This window comes from Bubalus bubalis, chromosome 16, assembly GCF_019923935.1.
Source record: "Bubalus bubalis isolate 160015118507 breed Murrah chromosome 16, NDDB_SH_1, whole genome shotgun sequence".
Lineage (NCBI taxonomy): Eukaryota > Metazoa > Chordata > Mammalia > Artiodactyla > Bovidae > Bubalus > Bubalus bubalis.
This window is the reverse complement of record NC_059172.1, coordinates 79,758,327-79,774,800: the sequence shown is the minus strand read 5'-3', so window position 1 is coordinate 79,774,800 and position 16,474 is coordinate 79,758,327. Positions and strand designations below refer to the sequence as shown.

Sequence of the window (16,474 nt, the reverse complement as noted above, 5' to 3'; positions counted from 1 at the left end):
ACAGACTGGTTCCAAATTGAGAAAGAAAGGAGTACGTCAAGGCTGTATATTGTCACCCTGTTTATTTAATTACATGCAGAGTACATCATGCAAAATTCTGGGCTGGGTGAAGCACAAGTTGGAATCAAGATTGCCGGGAGAAATATCAATAACCTCAGATATGCAGATGACACCACATTTATGGAAGAAAGAGAAGAACTAAAGAGCCTCTTGATGAAAGTGAAAAAGTAGAGTGGAAAAGTTGGCTTAAAACTTAACATGCAGAAAACTAAGATCATGGCATCTGGTCCTATCATTTCATGGCAAATAGATGGGGAAACAGTGGAAACAGTGAAAGACTTTTATTTTGGGGCACTCCAAAATCACTGCAGATGGTGACTGCAGCCATGAAATTAAAAGACGCTTGCTCCTTGGAAGGAAAGTTATGACCAACCTAGCCAGTGTGTTAAAAAGCAAAGACATTACTTTGCCAACAAAGGTCTATCTAGTTAAAGCTATGGGTTTTCCAGTAGTCATGTATGAATGTGAGAGTTGGACTATAAAGAAAGCTGATGTTTTTGAACTGTGGTGTTGGAGAAGACTCTTGAGAGTTCCTTGGACTGCAAGGAGATCCAACCAGTCAATTCTAAAGGAAATCAGTCCTGAATATTCATTGGAAGGACTGATGCTGAAGCTGAAACTCCAATACTTTGGCCACCTGATGGGAAGAACTGACTCATTTGAAGAGACCCTGATGCTGGGAAAAATTAAAGGCAGGAAGAGAAGGGGATAACAGAGGATGAGATGGTTGGATGGCATCACTGACTTGATGGACATGAGTTTGAGTAAACTCCAGGAGTTGGTGAAGAACAGGGAAGCCCGGCGTGCTACAGTCCATGGGGTTGGAAAGAGTTGGACACGACTGAGCAACTGAACTGAACTGAATCTTTATACCTACATTACAAGCTATGTATCAGTATCCTGATCTCACAGGTTAAAAAATGAACTTCATAAAAGTTAAAACATTTGTTCAAATTCACATACACATTAGGTAGCAGAAATGATGCAACTGTTGTTTAATCAAACCTATAAAACAAATAGAGACAAGAGTTTGTAGTGCCTTCAAATTAAATTCAATCTCTGCATTTCATTTGTTTTTAACATCTTAGCCTGGACTTAACCCTTTCCAAAATTTTTCTTTCTCAAATGTTCATATTCTTGAAAACTGAAACCTGGATATGTCTCTTGTCCCAACATATGTCTGGTGGTCTTCAATTTGGAGGTGCCTTTCATGAATTTCTGACCTTCTGACTTCCCTCTCCTCTTTCTAAGTCCAGTCTTTCCTGTCAATTATCTTCCACTTGTGCTGCCCACTTAAGACAAATGTCTGTGAGCAGTGAATATATTTTACTGAGATTCCAAAATCCTAAGTCTTCTTACTCACCAAGGCTGGTCAATATTCCAATTCCAGAAAATTACCATTGAAAATCTTGCTGGCCATGAATTCATAAGTGTTCATCAAAAAAACCATCTCTAAAGTTCTGACCATAAACACACAATTCAGTACCTTTGTGGCTCAAAACACATTTCACAATCTTTCCTTTCTTTGAAAATAATATTTTATGCGTTTATAAAATGGGAACATTTTGTTCTAGGTCATGAATTTAGAGAAAAAGTGGAAAAACTTCTCAAACCTCAAACTTCATTTATGCTCACATCTCCCTCAAGATATTTTCTTGTCAACTTGACTGTTCCAAAAAAAGTACAGAACCTGGGAGTAAGATTCTTGTTGCTGTTAATAATTTATTAACTATTTTATCTTGCCCTTAATTATTGAGCCAAATAGTATCAGATCATGCTCCTTCTTAGTTGAAACATTATCAGTCAACAGAATCAAAGTGGCAAAGCAGAAAGAGCTTAAGTTTGGGTGAAACAATTCTCAGAACTGTAATATACACTTACTGGCTCTGTGACACCAAACAAATTGTTTACTTTCTCTCTGCCCTTTTTTCTTCATTCTTAAAATAGAAATAAAAATGTCTATTCTACTCCTCCCTACCAGTGAGCTGACACCAGCCCAGAGGGCCCGCAGACCCAGCCTGTGCAGCTAGCCCCAAAGAAACATGACCCCACCTTCCAACAGGCCCATACTCACTGCACGAGGCAAGACCTAGCAGCCATCTGTGCCAGCCCTGCCTTCCAGTGTGCCCACAGTAGCTGGCCCAACCACAAGAGAAAGGGGCACTCCTACAGCACATAGCTTTGGTAACCAGAGGGGAGCATGTTGATGAGCCCCATGATGCCACTTTTCCAAGATCTGGAAGTGCAACTGACATACCTGATACAAATACAACACAAAAAATAAGGCAAAATGAGAGGGCAGAGGAAAATCTTCCAATCAAAGGAACAAGACCATATCTTTTTTAAAAGTGAAGACTGTATTACACACTCCAAGAAAAGTAATAGGCTTTAATTATCTAAAAGCATATAAAATAATGAAAGTTCAGAATCTTTACTTCTTTCTTCTAATGGTATAATTTTAATGGGGAGTAAGCTGGCACCCTATCACTAGCTGTGTAGGTTTATGTGAGTTAGCCATGCTTTGGTACATAGCCAACTCTACTTTAGCTATTACCGCAATACAGTTTCATTCTATCCTTACATAATGTGACCTATCCAAAAATGTGTCAACATTTACAAATCATGACTCATAAGAAGATGAGTTGTCTTAACCATGGCAAAGCATTGCCCAGGATCATTACATGGCTTTGTCAAGGCAATGAGTATTACTGGTTACAGATATCTGACTTAAGCCCCAGAATATAATACTTATGAATTCCAGAATTTAAGTAAATAATATATGGAGAACTAAAGAAGAAGTAATTCAGCCGAGTGTAAATACTCCAAACCTTCTTCTTTTACGGCACAGGGTAGAGACAACTTTTTCAGTGAGAGACTGAACAGAAGAACAGACAATGATTAAACTATACATGAAAACAGAACTTTGACCCATTATCTGTAGCAGTCTGCCCAGGAAACCAATCCCTTTATATGCAATAAACAACCCAGGCAAGCAACGTGTAAGTGCAAGAAGCTAGATTGATATCGCCAGTGACAATCTAGGAGGCTAAAAGGTAGCTTTTGTGACAATCCAAAATGTCCAACATTTGCTGAGAAACTGACAGCCTCTCTCTTTTTGTCTTGTTTCCAACTTGGATCAATCAGAAAAATTCAAATATGTACCTCCTAACCAATAGCACAGGATGCCCACTTCTAGTTAGCCCAGCTACAGTGTCCCCATATCAACAGTTTCCAATCAGGATACATGTGGAAACTTCCCTTTCCCCGACCATAATGTTTTCCATGTGTCTGTCTGCTTTGAGTTTGTCTGCCAAAACATGATTTTCAGTGGCTGACTTTCCTCTATAGCAAGCGCTGAATAAATAGACATTGCTTGGCCTCATTTAATCTTTGCTTTTTTCCATACTAGGCACAGACCTGTCAAGTCACAAAGAAAGGAACTGTGAATCAATCTTAACTGTGAAAAGTGAAAGTGATAGCCATTCAATTCTGTCCGACTCTTTGCAACCCCATGGACTGTAGCCTGCCAGACTCCTCCATCCATGGAATTCTCCAAGCAAGAGTACTGGAGTGAGTTGCCATTTTCCTCTCCAGGGGAATCTCCTCAATTCAGGGATCAAACCTGAGTCTCCCGCATTGCAAGCAGATTCTTTACCATCTGAGCCACCAGGGAAGCCCTTAACTATAGACTAGTTAATCTCAGTTCTTCCCATTTTACAAGATTAATGGCATGCCATACCTTCTTCAAGAGATGGAAAATTCTTCAAGAGATGGGGATACCAGGCCACCTTACCTGCCTCCTGAGAATTCTGTATGCAGGTCAAGAAACAACAGTTAGAACTGGACATGGAACAATAGACTGGTTCCAAATTGGGAAAGAAAGGAGTACATCAAGGCTGTATATTGTCACCCTGCTTATTTAACTTATAGTCAGAGTACATCATGCAAAATGCCGGGCTGGATGAAGCACAAGCTGGAATCAAGATTTTTGAGAGAAATATCAATAATCTCAGATATGCAGATGACACCACCCTTATGGCAGAAAGTGAAGAAGAACTAAAGAGCCTCTTAATGAAAGTGACAAAGGAGAGTGAAAAAGTTGGCTTAAAACTCAACATTCATGGGGGTGGGGGCGCGCGGGGCTGGGGGGCCGGCGGCGCGCGCCTGTCGCCGCTGTCACACGCGTCCGCGCGTGTGTCTCTTCCCTCTGCCCACGATCGGTGGGGGGAGGGAGGAAGGCACGCAGGCGTCGGCGGGGCCCTTGCGCTCTCCCTTTCTTCCCAAAAAAAAAAAAAAAAAAAACTCAACATTCAAAACACTAAGATCATGGCATCTGGTCCCATCACTTCATGGCAAATAGATGGGGAAACAATAGAAACAGTGAGAGATTTTATTTTCTTGGGCTCCAAGATCACTGCAGATGGTGAGTGCAGCCTTGAAATTAAAAGACGCTTGCTCCTTGGAAGAAAAGTTATGACCAATCTAGACAGCATATTAAAAAGCAGAGATATTACTTTGCCAACAAAGGTCCATCTAGTCAAAGCTATGGTTCTTCCAGTAGTCATGTATGGGATGTGAGAGTTGGACTATAAAGAAAGCTTAGCACCAAAGAATTGATGCTTTTGAACTGTGGTGTTGGAGAAGACTCTTGAGAGTCCCTTGGACTGCAGGGAGATTCAACCAGTCCATCCTAAAGGAAATCAGTCCTGAATGTTCATTGGGAAGACTGATGCTGAAGCTGAAACTCCAATACTTTGGCCACCTGATGCAAAGAACTGACTCATTTGAAAAGACCCTGAATCTGGGAAAGATTGAAGGTGGGAGGAGAAGGGGACGACAGAGGATGAGATGGTTGGATGGCATCCACGACTTGATGGACATGAGTTTGAGTAAACTCCAGGAGTTGGTGATGGACAGGGAGGCCTGATGTGCTGCAGTCCATGGGGTCGCAAAGAGTCGAACACGACTGAGTGACTGAATGGAACTAATGCCTCCTCCTTCTTCTTCTTATTTTTTATCCTTCCTGTCCCTTTTCTGTCTGTATCATCTCTTTCCTTATATGGGACTTATATCTGCAGTCCTCTGGTTCTCCATACGGCTCACTTAGATTATAATAGCCCCTATAAGCCAGTCAGCTTTACCTTCTCCTTCTGCTAGTCCAGCTCATCACTACTACCAGATAAATCTCCTAGAAGCAGTGTTCTCATTTATCTGGCAGAAACATTACGTGGGAAATTTTTCAGTCTAAGAAGACAACTGGCCTCAGTCAAAATACCAGCACGGTGCTTTGTGGATCTCAACAAACTAAGGGCTTCCCTGGTAGCTCAGTTGGTAAAGAATCCACCTGCAATGCAGGAGACCCATATTCGATCCCTGGGTGGGAAGATCCTGAAAGGTTGTTGTTGAATCACACGAAGACACCCGGATTCTTGGCCCTTGGAGGAGAAGAATTCAATCCGGGGCCAGATACGAGGCTTGATTGCTCAGAGCTTTTTGCGTAATAAAGTTTTATTAAAGTATAAAGGAGATAGAGAAAGCTTCTGACATAGGCATCAAAAGGGGTTAGAAAGAGTACCCGCTTGCTAGCGTTAACAATGAGGTTATATAATCCAAAGAATGTCTGGAGGGTGTAAAGACCTCATCAGACCTACTCCCATAATTTACATTTTAAGATAACACTGTTCTCAGGCAAGATACATCCTTGTAAAGACCAGGTCTACTCCCATAATGAACATTTTAAGATAACAGAAGGTTGAATCCAAAGACTGTCCTTAGGCAGGATACATTATTGTTATATAATCCTAAGGAATGTGGAGAAAGAAAAAAAGTTTGTCCTTTCTTCCTCCTTGAGAATTCCAGACCCCTCTCTCCTTGGGGACCCCTAGACTCCCTATCAACCTGCCTAGGAAATGACTCTCTCAATTCCCTGGAGAAGGGAAAGGCTACCCACTCCAGTATTCTGGCCTGGAGAATTCCATGGATGGAGGAGCCTGGCAGGGGGTTCTCAAAGAGTCAGACATGACTCAGCAACTATCACTTCACTTCACTTCATAATTGCTTTATAATGTTGTGTTACTTTCTGCTGTACAGTGAAGTGAGTAAACTATATATTTACATATATTCCCCCCCTGAGACCTCCCAACTACCACCCTATCACGTCACAGAGTACTGGGCTGAGCTTCCTGTGTTTTACAGCAGGTTCCCACTAGTTATCTATTTCACACATGGTAGTGTATATATGTCAATCCTAATCTCCCAATGTGTCCCACCCTCCCCATCCCCCTACTCCCACATGTCCATTTTCTATGTCTATGTCTCTATTCCTGCCCTGGACATAGGTTCATCTGTGCCATCTTTCTAGACTTCATACATATACATTAATATATAATATTTACTTTTCTCTTTCTGACTTACATTACTCTGTATGACAGACTTGGTCCATCCATATCTCTACGAATGACTCAATTTCATTCCTTTTTATGGCTGAGTAATATTCCATTGTATGTGTGTGCCACAGTTTATCTGTTCATCTGTCATTGAACAATTAGGTTGTTTCCATGTCACGGCTACTGTAAATAGTGTTGCAATGAGCATGTACTATACACGGCACATAAAAGGAAAAGTCATAACATTGAAAACAAAATTGCTTTAGAATATACAAAATTGTTTTATAATATACTTTTTCACTATTTATAGGGTCAGAGAAGCTATATTAGAAAAAAAGATTTGGAGGCTTATCTATGTTTATCTTATAAAACTTTAGGAACTTGCAGTCATTTTAAAGAACTGCAAAGATTTTTTTTTTTTTTTTCCCTCAAATGTCTGATCAGGGACCAGAACATTTATTTTTCAATGAACTAGAAAACATTGAAACTACATCTCTATCAGAGGCATGTTGATTTTGGATGAGAGAAAAGAAATTGTGACCTTAGATTTTTCATACCCATCCAAGATACCTTCCATAGGACAAGTTACCAAAAGAAATGCTCAGACTTGCTAGAGTTATTAAATTTCTCCTGAACCATCTTGGAAAATTACATAAAGACATACAACTGCCAACTGACCCCAAACGGGCAATTTCAGAATGCATAGGTCCAGCTTTAAAACGTTTAACAGAGTTCTTATTTCTGTTTGTTTTCAGTTTACTAGCTGAAAGGTGACTTGTCAGGTAGATTTGGAAGTATGGGGTTATGCTTGGACCGTGCACCTTTTCACACCTGTCTCCCTTCTGCTTCTACTCTAATCATCATATGAGAAAAAGTGCTTCACAAGCAATATTTTGTATCCTATAATCAGATTAAATACACGTCCTATTGGAGTACCCCCCAAATTTTGTGTGTGTGTGTGCTCAGTTAAATCGTTACACCAAACATATTACAAAATGCTCTCCTTCCTTTTCTAAAATCAAGTTGCCTGGAGCCACATAAAAGTCATTGTCATTACCAAGGAATTTGAATGATGGATTTCAACACATTTACTACTCTTGTTAAGTGATCTGAGTCATTAGGCTTTTATAAATAAAAAAGATAGTCACCCCACTTGCAGATATTATCTGTTCCCAACTTCCTTTTTTGCTCTAGTTCACCTTTCAACCAATATGTTTGAATGTTTCTATGGAAATTAGACATGAAAAATAATATATATGATCTGATTTCAACTATGGAGAATGTATATTTTAAAAAATCTGTAAGCAACATGTTTTATTTTTACACGGTGAAGAAGAAATACTTCGCCTTATTAGTACTTCCTTTTGGCTGATGACATTCAAATTCATATAAAAATAGATCAAATTTTATAAATTGTCCACGAATGAGCATGATATAAAACAGAATACACAATTATTAAAAATCAGAAAAAAGTACTGTAAAGTGCTAATAGTATTTTTTCTCCTAGTAGCTTGACCATAAATAATTTAATTTCCTCTACATTTTTGTGTATTTAAAATTTTCTATAGTAAAAATACAAAATTTTATTGAAATATAAAACATTTAATTGAAAATATTTCATAGAAACATGGATTTCCATCAACAACAAAATCAAGTAAACATCTGAAATAAACTAAATAAACAAACATCTTAGTCACTAATGCCATTCCACAAAGAAGCTCCAACCTATCTTTCCACAACTTCATTTTTCATTTTTCACTACTTGTGTTCACACACTTTTTACTTCAATAAAAAGTCAGCCCTTTGCCCTTTTTTCAGAGACACTAAACTTTCTTGAGTTTGTACGGTTGTTTATCCTGTTCCTGGATTTTCCTCTGCATCCAAACTATTTCAGTCTTCACTTATTTGTGGCTTTACCCTAGGCTTTCTCTCAAGAAAATATCTTTCCTTCTTCATAATTCCTGTACAATTTACTTACTTCTTATAAAATTAGTTATGCAGCGATCATCTCCTCTAGTAGATTATACTCTTTTTTTCCTTCTTTCATCCTTCCCAGCTAATTTGGTCACTTTTTTCTATATTCCTCCTTTAAATGTTATCTTCAAATCTACAATCTTAATTTGTTTATTCTGAAACATTTAAAACTGTGACACTTGAGAAACAAGTGAATAGCGAGAAGAATGATTGTATTGGTTGGAGGTAGCAAGGATCTTGTGCTATCCTGTCTGATTAGTCATGGAGAAGCATGATAAATAGGAAGACAAAAGTGGAAAGTTATCAGATAGAGTCTTACCTGCACTAACTGCCTGCTTTTCAATCAGATTTAGGTATTTCAGATCAAAGGCTCAAAAAGTGAATTTCCCTTTCAATTTTATTCTAGAGTGTATTTCTTCTGTTTTTACAGATTTTAACAGTACAGACTGTGGCTATATATGTTCAGCTTTGCATTTACTTATCTCTTATCACATTTGATTTTAAATACATTTTTCTTAAAACTGCATTTAAAAGTTCTACTGAATTCTGACTTTTTACCAGGTTAACTTATTTCTTCTCTCAATCCCACAAATGTAAACTGTCTAGTAAATTCCAGTCATTTTTTCCAGAAGTAAAAAAAAAAAAATGCCCCAGTTTTCTTCTTACCAAGACAGGAAGCATTTCCTGGAGATTAATCACGCTTTTGACTTGCAAAATTGGAAACGTTGGGAGAAATTAGTAAAGTAGGTTGTATCATCCTACTTTGGATTCAGAATTTTTGGAAATGGTTCTGTTGCCATTTGGAAGAAAGCAATCATGAGTCAAACTGTGGGTGATCTAAACAAACACTGTCACCTTATAAAAATCGGACTCTACACTGTGGACCTAGTAGAAGATAGACAGAGAGCAAGCCATTAAGACCACATCAAGCTGAGAAAAGTCAGTGGAAATGAGAAACCTTCCGATTCTGCTGTTGCTATGGGTGGCAGTGTGCTCAGCCTATCCACTGGACAGGGATGCAAGGGTCAAGGAAGACAGCATGGAGCTTGTTCAGGTAATTAAGGGGCCGGTCCTCACATCCCTGATGGCCCGGTGGGGAAACTAGCTCTGCTTTCTATTTATAAAGCTCACACAGAATTGTTGGAACTGACCATGTACGAAGTGCAAAGGCAGAGTTATACGTGTTGCACATGGAAAAGGTCTCAGTATCACTCATCTGGGCTTCTCTTTTTATACTGGAAGGAACAAAAGCCAGAGATATTAGGTACTAAGATCAAAACCACCTTAGTAACAGCATTGTTTAAGATACATGAATAACAAGCAGAGAGTGTATGAAATGTGTCTTGTTTTGAAACTTCTGTAGGTATTTTAATCCAATATAATGTTAGCTGGATATTTTTATTGCTGCTGTCATGTTTAGACATAGGGATTTTTTTTTAAGTTTTTTTCTTAAGCCAGCTCCTTATGAGAAGTATAAAGCAGAAAATTGAATAAATGTAGCTGAAATAGACAAATACACACAAGGAAGTTTGATTGTTTGTTTATCTCCTTTAAGTTCCCTAGATACTTACCTTGATTTTCCAGTTCATGGCAATTTTCATTGCTCTGGTAGTAAAATAAGCTGCATAGATTATTCTGTTACAAAGATAAAGTGAAAGACAAAGCAAAAGTGAAGAAGAGTCTGTAATTGAAGAATTAAACATGACATTGACTTTTATTTCAGTAAGCTAGAAGACTATTTCAAATAGATTAAGTGAGCAACTGCACAAATTTACTGTAAACCACTAAAAATCATAAGAATAACCTAAAACTATACTTATTTTCCATTAGCAATATCTAGAAAACTACTATAACCTTGCAAAGGATACCAAACAGTTTGTTAGAAGAAAGGACAGTAGTCCAGTAGTCCAAAAGATTCAAGAGATGCAGAAGTTTCTGGGGTTGGAGGTGACAGGAAAGCTGGACTCTAACACTCTGGAGGTGATACGCAAGCCCCGATGTGGGATTCCTGACGTTGGTTTCTTCAGCACCTTTCCCGGTATGCCCAAGTGGAGGAAAACTCACCTCACGTACAGGTAATGGGTCCAAACAGATTTTTACATACTATGAGATTTTATAAATTACTATCACAGGAGAAAATAGTATCTTTATTATTACTTTTTTTCATACAGAATTGTGAATTACACAAAGGATTTACCCAGAGATGCTGTTGATTCTGCCATTGAAAAAGCTCTGAGGGTCTGGGAAGAGGTGACCCCACTTACATTCTCCAGGATCTATGAAGGAGAAGCTGACATAATGATCATATTTGCAGTTAGAGGTAAAAAAACAAAAACAAAACAGAAACAAGGGGGAAAAACCCACACAAAATTTTATCTAGTGTTGTTTCATTAGAAAAAGATTCCAAAGAGATCCTAATTATTGATCATCCAATAATTTTTTTTGTCTCTCTCTTAGAACATGGGGACTTTTTGCCTTTTGATGGACCTGGAAAAGTTTTGGCTCATGCCTATCCACCTGGATCAGGGTTTTATGGAGATGCTCACTTTGATGATGAAGAACCATGGACAAAGGATACATCAGGTTAGTGATACATCTCTCAGAATGATTTTGGTGTTGATTTTTGTTTTAACTTGGAGAAGTCTTAATAACTAAGAATATTGGAGAAATGGAGTGTAACAGATTTCCCAGTGGGACAAGAATCAGCAGAGGCAGACTGGAGATGGGAGTAATTGGATATGGCTGGATACGTTGTCTCAAAGACTGATTTCAAGAATGAGTCTTGAAAAACACTTGACTTTCCATTAAGTGTAATCAGTCAATTGATCAATTAACCAAAAAAAAGGTGCAGGGGAGGCAAGAAAGGTACTGTGTTCTTCCAGGAAATAAGCGACTATAATAGCTGACCAAATGAACATAATACACAGCTGACCTGTATAATGTACGTGTATTTAAGGAATAAGTAACTGTTATCTATGATTTCTTAAATAGGAATCAATTTATTCCTTGTTGCTGCCCATGAACTTGGCCATTCCCTGGGTCTCCAACACTCAACCAAACGTGAAGCTTTGATGTACCCAGTCTACGACCCTCGCACAGACCTCACTCGGTTCCGCCTTTCTCAGGATGATGTCGACGGCATTCAGTTCCTGTACGGTGAGTGATGCCGGAAAAATTAGACGTGGTAGCTTTGCAATGATGGTCTTCAGGAAAGCTTCCAAATGCTGCATAAAACATTTATAATTTAACTCGAGGCACTTTGAAAACATGTGGGAAGCATACACAGTGACAGAAGCATCATTTCCTGCTGATGTTTGCATCCTCACCTCTGTCCCCTTTAGGGTCTCCCCCAGTTTCCCCTAATGACCCTGTGGTGCCCACGGAATCTGTGCCTCCCGAACCCGGGACCCCAGCCGCGTGTGACCCTGCCTTGTCCTTCGATGCAATCAGCACACTGAGGGGAGAAATCCTGTTCTTTAAAGGCAGGTCAGTTCAGAAAACTTTATATTCCTATCTATTCTTTTGATGTATCAATGCAATGCTTAGAGAGGAAAACAAATAGAAACTTGATAGAGATTTTTAAGTATTTAAAACAAAACAGTTTTGCTCTGAGACTTGAAATTATTCTGACGCTCCACTTTCCACATTTTCCTAAAACTGTCAAGTTCATTTTCAAAGACTTAGGATGATTTGATTTTTATCCTGTAACTATCACTCCCAAATATTATTGAGTCATGGTTACTTTTGAAAAGTCACAAGTAAAACTTTAGAATCTGAATTTTACCTTTACTTCCTTTAAAAATGATACCAGGACACTATTACATTTAATCAATTAATTTACTCACTGCTGGATAAATATGCACATGATAAAACCGCACAAGTGGAAAGAAAGTTAAAAGAAGTCATCACATCACTGATTCAGTTTCTCAGTTCTCCCTATCTCCATCCATAGTGATGAATGCTTAAATATCCTTCCAGAATTATTCCGTGTATGTATAAAAATATACTTACATGTACGTATACACATCTGCCTTTATTTTTGAAAATATAAATGATGGTGTAATATATATACTGTATTGAATGAATTGTAGGTGTTTAAAACTTATAGTCAGTTATTAATTTGCATTATAGGATAACTTCCCTTTCACAGAGACATTATTCTGGAATCCTATGCCAACAGGTCCAGTGCAGTCTTCTGGGGGAAAAAAAGAAAGATTTTTCCTTAATGGCAACATACCTGATTTCTGTCTGTCATTGATCCTAGAGGATGTGGAAATGGAGGGAAATGGGTGAGGAAGGAGAGTGAGGAAAATATGCTAAAAGGTGGAAGACTTTTTTCAATTTTCATTTCTTTTTGCATATATTTCAGACATTTTTGGCGGAAATCTTTCAGGACACTCGAACCTGAATTTCATTTGATCTCTTCATTCTGGCCATCTCTTCCTTCAGGCATAGATGCCGCATATGAAGTTATTAGCAAAGACACGGTTTTCATTTTTAAAGGTAATTATAATGTAATAATTTCTTTAATTTGCTGAAATAAAGCCTCTCACCGAAAAATTGATTAAGAAAAAAATTTAATTTTTTTCTACAACAAATTTTGTCTGGTTTATTGCTTAAAGGGAACAAAGCTGCAACTGAGACTGGCATTGTTTTATTTATATTTTATAGATGATGAAATGAGCACAAGAATAGAAATAGCCCAGTTGTAAATTCCCTCATTTGGAATTTACAACTGTGTTCATTCCGTCTGTGTTCATTCACTAAACCTACAAGTTTTTGTTTAATGTCTATTTGGGGCTGCTAAACCTAAAATTCTGGCTTCTTTTTCTACTATGAAAATCAAAGGTGCTAAGAAGTATTTCCAAAACCAAAGACTCAATTGTTTTAGATGCAGTGTGATTGTGTTTTTTTCTCATAAAAACAGGAAATCAGTTCTGGGCCATCAGAGGAAATGAGATGCAAGCAGGTTACCCAAGAGGCATCCATACCCTGGGCCTCCCTTCAACAGTAAGGAAAATAGACGCAGTCTTTTCTGACAAGGAAAAGAAGAAAACGTACTTCTTTGCAGAGGACAAATACTGGAGGTAATATTTGTTTGTAATAACTTTGTATGATCCTAGTTAGGGTAATTATCTTCTTTCTCTAAGGAAGTCGCCTGCCTTCCACCTAGACCTTTGTCCCCCACAGGAGGAACGGTGGGGCTCTAGGCAGCTGTGGGGGGGTGTGTGCTCAGCCCCCAGTCATGCTCAACCCTTTGCGAGCCCATGGACTGTAACCCGCCAGGCCCCCTGTCCGTGATTTCCCAGGCAAGAATATGGAGTGGGTTGCCATTTCCTCCTCCAAGGGATCTTCCTGACCCAGGGATCGAACCTGTGTCTCCTACATTGGCAGGAGGATTTGTCACTGCTGAGCCATCTGGGAAGCCCCAGTGACAACATATATGAACCAAATATGATAGAAAACTTGAAATTTGTATTTGAAATGAATGATTGGATTGACTTTGTGTTCACATCTTTGTGATAGAAGGATGATTAAGATTCTTTCTCTCCAGACCTAAGAAATATGGTAGCAAACAGCATCTGCTAGATCAAGATGCTCCCTCTCTTTCTGGTAGAGATACAATTTTAAGAGCCAAGTTTGCAGTACCATTAAAGTCACACATTTCTGTAGCACTAAACATGCCTGACATTTATTTGCAAATCTTGGAAAGTTGATTAGAATTCCACATTTTTTGCCGATTTTGATAACACGGCCTCTGTGCAATGCTGAGCTTTGTTTCTTTTGGTGCAGATTTGATGAGAAGAGACAATCCATGGAGCCAGGTTTTCCCAAGCAAATAGTGGAAGATTTTCCAGGGGTTGAACCAGAGGTGGATGCTGTTTTTGAAGTATTTGGTAAGAGGACACTCCTTTTGTTGGCAGTGGGGCACTTGAAGCATTCTGTAGTACCGGAAGAAAGAGGAAAGCTGAAGGATTTAATACAGTTTTCTTTAACCAGGTTCCTCTTCCCAACCCTAAATTTCAGCTTACAAATTTCATATCAATTGTATGACTACTTCGTATAATAAGCTGGATAAAAACCACCTCAAGTGCTGTGGCCAAGTTGAACAGTGGCCAGCTGGCTTCTCCATCCCACCACTAATTCCCACAGAGAGTTTCTCTGTCTTTTCTGAGTAGTCAGTCAGCTGCCAATATTTAACTTTCCATGAGCCCAAAGTTAAAAAAAAAAAAAAAAAAAAGGATTTTCTCCCGCCTCAGGGATAGATGGGTGGAAGGATAGATGATCTTTATCGAAAGGTAACCTGAGCACCAGGATGACAGAGTCAGAAAGGATCATCTGGTTCTGAAAGAGTCCCTGAGATTCTCTGAGGCCAGAGAATCAGGCTTCTTTGTCAGCAAAGGGGAGGAGGAGTATTCGGGAGGAAAAATGTAAAGATACACAGTTTCTGAAGATGCAGAGAATTTTATCTGATTTTAAGCGGAATAACCTAATAACCCAGAGCCTGGTTCTGCTGTCAAACAGAGCTGGAGTGGGATGCTGTTCCCATCCTTTCCTTGTTGAGTGACCTTGGGCAGGCATTTAAATTTGTCTGAATCTCAACTTCCTATCTGTAAAATGGAGTTAGATATATGTGCCTCATAGGACTTTTACAGAAAGAAATGAAAATAAAAGTCATGCAAAATGTTTACCATAGTTCCTGGCACATAGTAAATCTCTACAAACACTTTCTACTTTTAGGTATCTGTTATTCTGAGTTCTGTGTGTTGCCAAATTTATTTACTTGAAGAAAAATATCTCATTATTTCCCCTGTCTGCATTTTCAGGGTTTTATTATTTCTTCAGTGGATCTTCGCAGTTTGAATTTGACCCAAATGCAAAGAAAGTGACACATGTGTTGAAGAGTAACAGCTGGTTGAATTGTTAGGAGAGATGTTTAGAAGGCATAGCATGGGCCTTTTAAGTTAAGCCAGTAACTCTTCACCTAAGTCTCTGTGAACTGAAATGGTTCGTGTTCTCCTGTGTGTGCAGTGACGAAGACCGAGCGTGTGAGCTGTGTGTCTTGCCCACTAGCCTCACATATCACAGGGCATTCAAATGGGCTGTGCATTTGTACTCTGGTCACATGCATCAGCCTCCCACGGGAACAGGGTTAGCACTCTGCAACAGGCAAGCGACTGTCTATAGACTATTTGCTTATTATTTAATAAAAAGAATCTGTCAGTTAACTTTATCGTGTTGTTTGTTTCAATGAATGCACTCTCCTCACGATCTTGGGTGTGTTGTGGACTGATCAGTCAACAGTGGCGGTACAGGATCAGGGTCTCCACGTCTGGGACCTCAAAATGAGCTCAACCAGAACTGGAAACAATCTGCCATTTCCCCTCCCCAGGTGCCCTACCAAAGGGATGCTATTTCCGCCAACAAGGCTTCATATGTGTTCCCAACACACCTAAGGAGAAAGATCAAGGGAGTTGTCACTACACAGGGAAGGCTCTGAAAAAAGTTGTGAGGCAGAATCCTATAATTAAAGCAAATCACTTAGTTCACACACCTTATTTTTTTCTGGTGGGGAAATAAATCCATTCTTTATCTTCTCCTTTTACTCATACATTCCATCAATGGAGTTCCTTTCCCTGCACAAGTAAATAATTGTGCTCAGATCGCCTCTATTCACACATGAAAATGCCCTCCTATACTCATTTTGTATCTGTCCATTTCCTCCATAAGCCCCCATGGACAAATGGTTATCTTAAACCAGTTTGCCACTCCTAAGTAACATGTAGCACAGTACTGGCTACACAGTAAGAGCTCATTCATGCTATAACTTATTAATTCATTTGAGAATAATTTATTACTAGTATTCCATATCTCAGGTATTGTGCTAGGTTGTGGGCATGGGAGCCTGAGGAAATGGACACTGTCCCTGCCTCACTGAGATTATAATCCAGCAAGAAAGACTATATGCAAAGAGTGACAAACATAGATATGTGACTATAATTTTAGTAAGAGTTATAAAGGAAAAATTAGGCTTCTTTGATAGAATGACAGGA

General features: G+C 38.9%; 1 protein-coding gene across 1 annotated transcript; it reads left to right on the top strand.

Annotated features, from left to right (window-relative positions):
• The first annotated feature begins 9,290 nt into the window (after positions 1-9,290).
• On the top strand, positions 9,291-15,649 carry MMP3 (matrix metallopeptidase 3). Its single transcript, XM_006063064.3, has 10 exons — positions 9,291-9,474; positions 10,251-10,495; positions 10,592-10,740; positions 10,878-11,003; positions 11,412-11,576; positions 11,762-11,906; positions 12,790-12,923; positions 13,348-13,507; positions 14,214-14,317; positions 15,248-15,649. The coding sequence occupies exons 1-10, from the start codon at positions 9,370-9,372 to the stop codon at positions 15,346-15,348; spliced, it is 1,434 nt and encodes a 477-aa protein (XP_006063126.2). The 5' UTR covers positions 9,291-9,369; the 3' UTR covers positions 15,349-15,649.
• Positions 15,650-16,474: the final 825 nt, after the last annotated feature.

What these genes read in the sequence shown, in the direction of transcription:
- MMP3 (XM_006063064.3), top strand. Translation starts at nt 9,370, where the DNA reads ATGAGAAACCTTCCGATTCTGCTGTTGCTATGGGTGGCAGTGTGCTCA. An exon ending in GCAGAGGACAAATACTGGAG is followed by an intron (nt 13,508 to 14,213) that starts GTAATATTTGTT and finishes CTTTTGGTGCAG; the next exon opens with ATTTGATGAGAAGAGACAAT. An exon ending in TGCTGTTTTTGAAGTATTTG is followed by an intron (nt 14,318 to 15,247) that starts GTAAGAGGACAC and finishes CTGCATTTTCAG; the next exon opens with GGTTTTATTATTTCTTCAGT.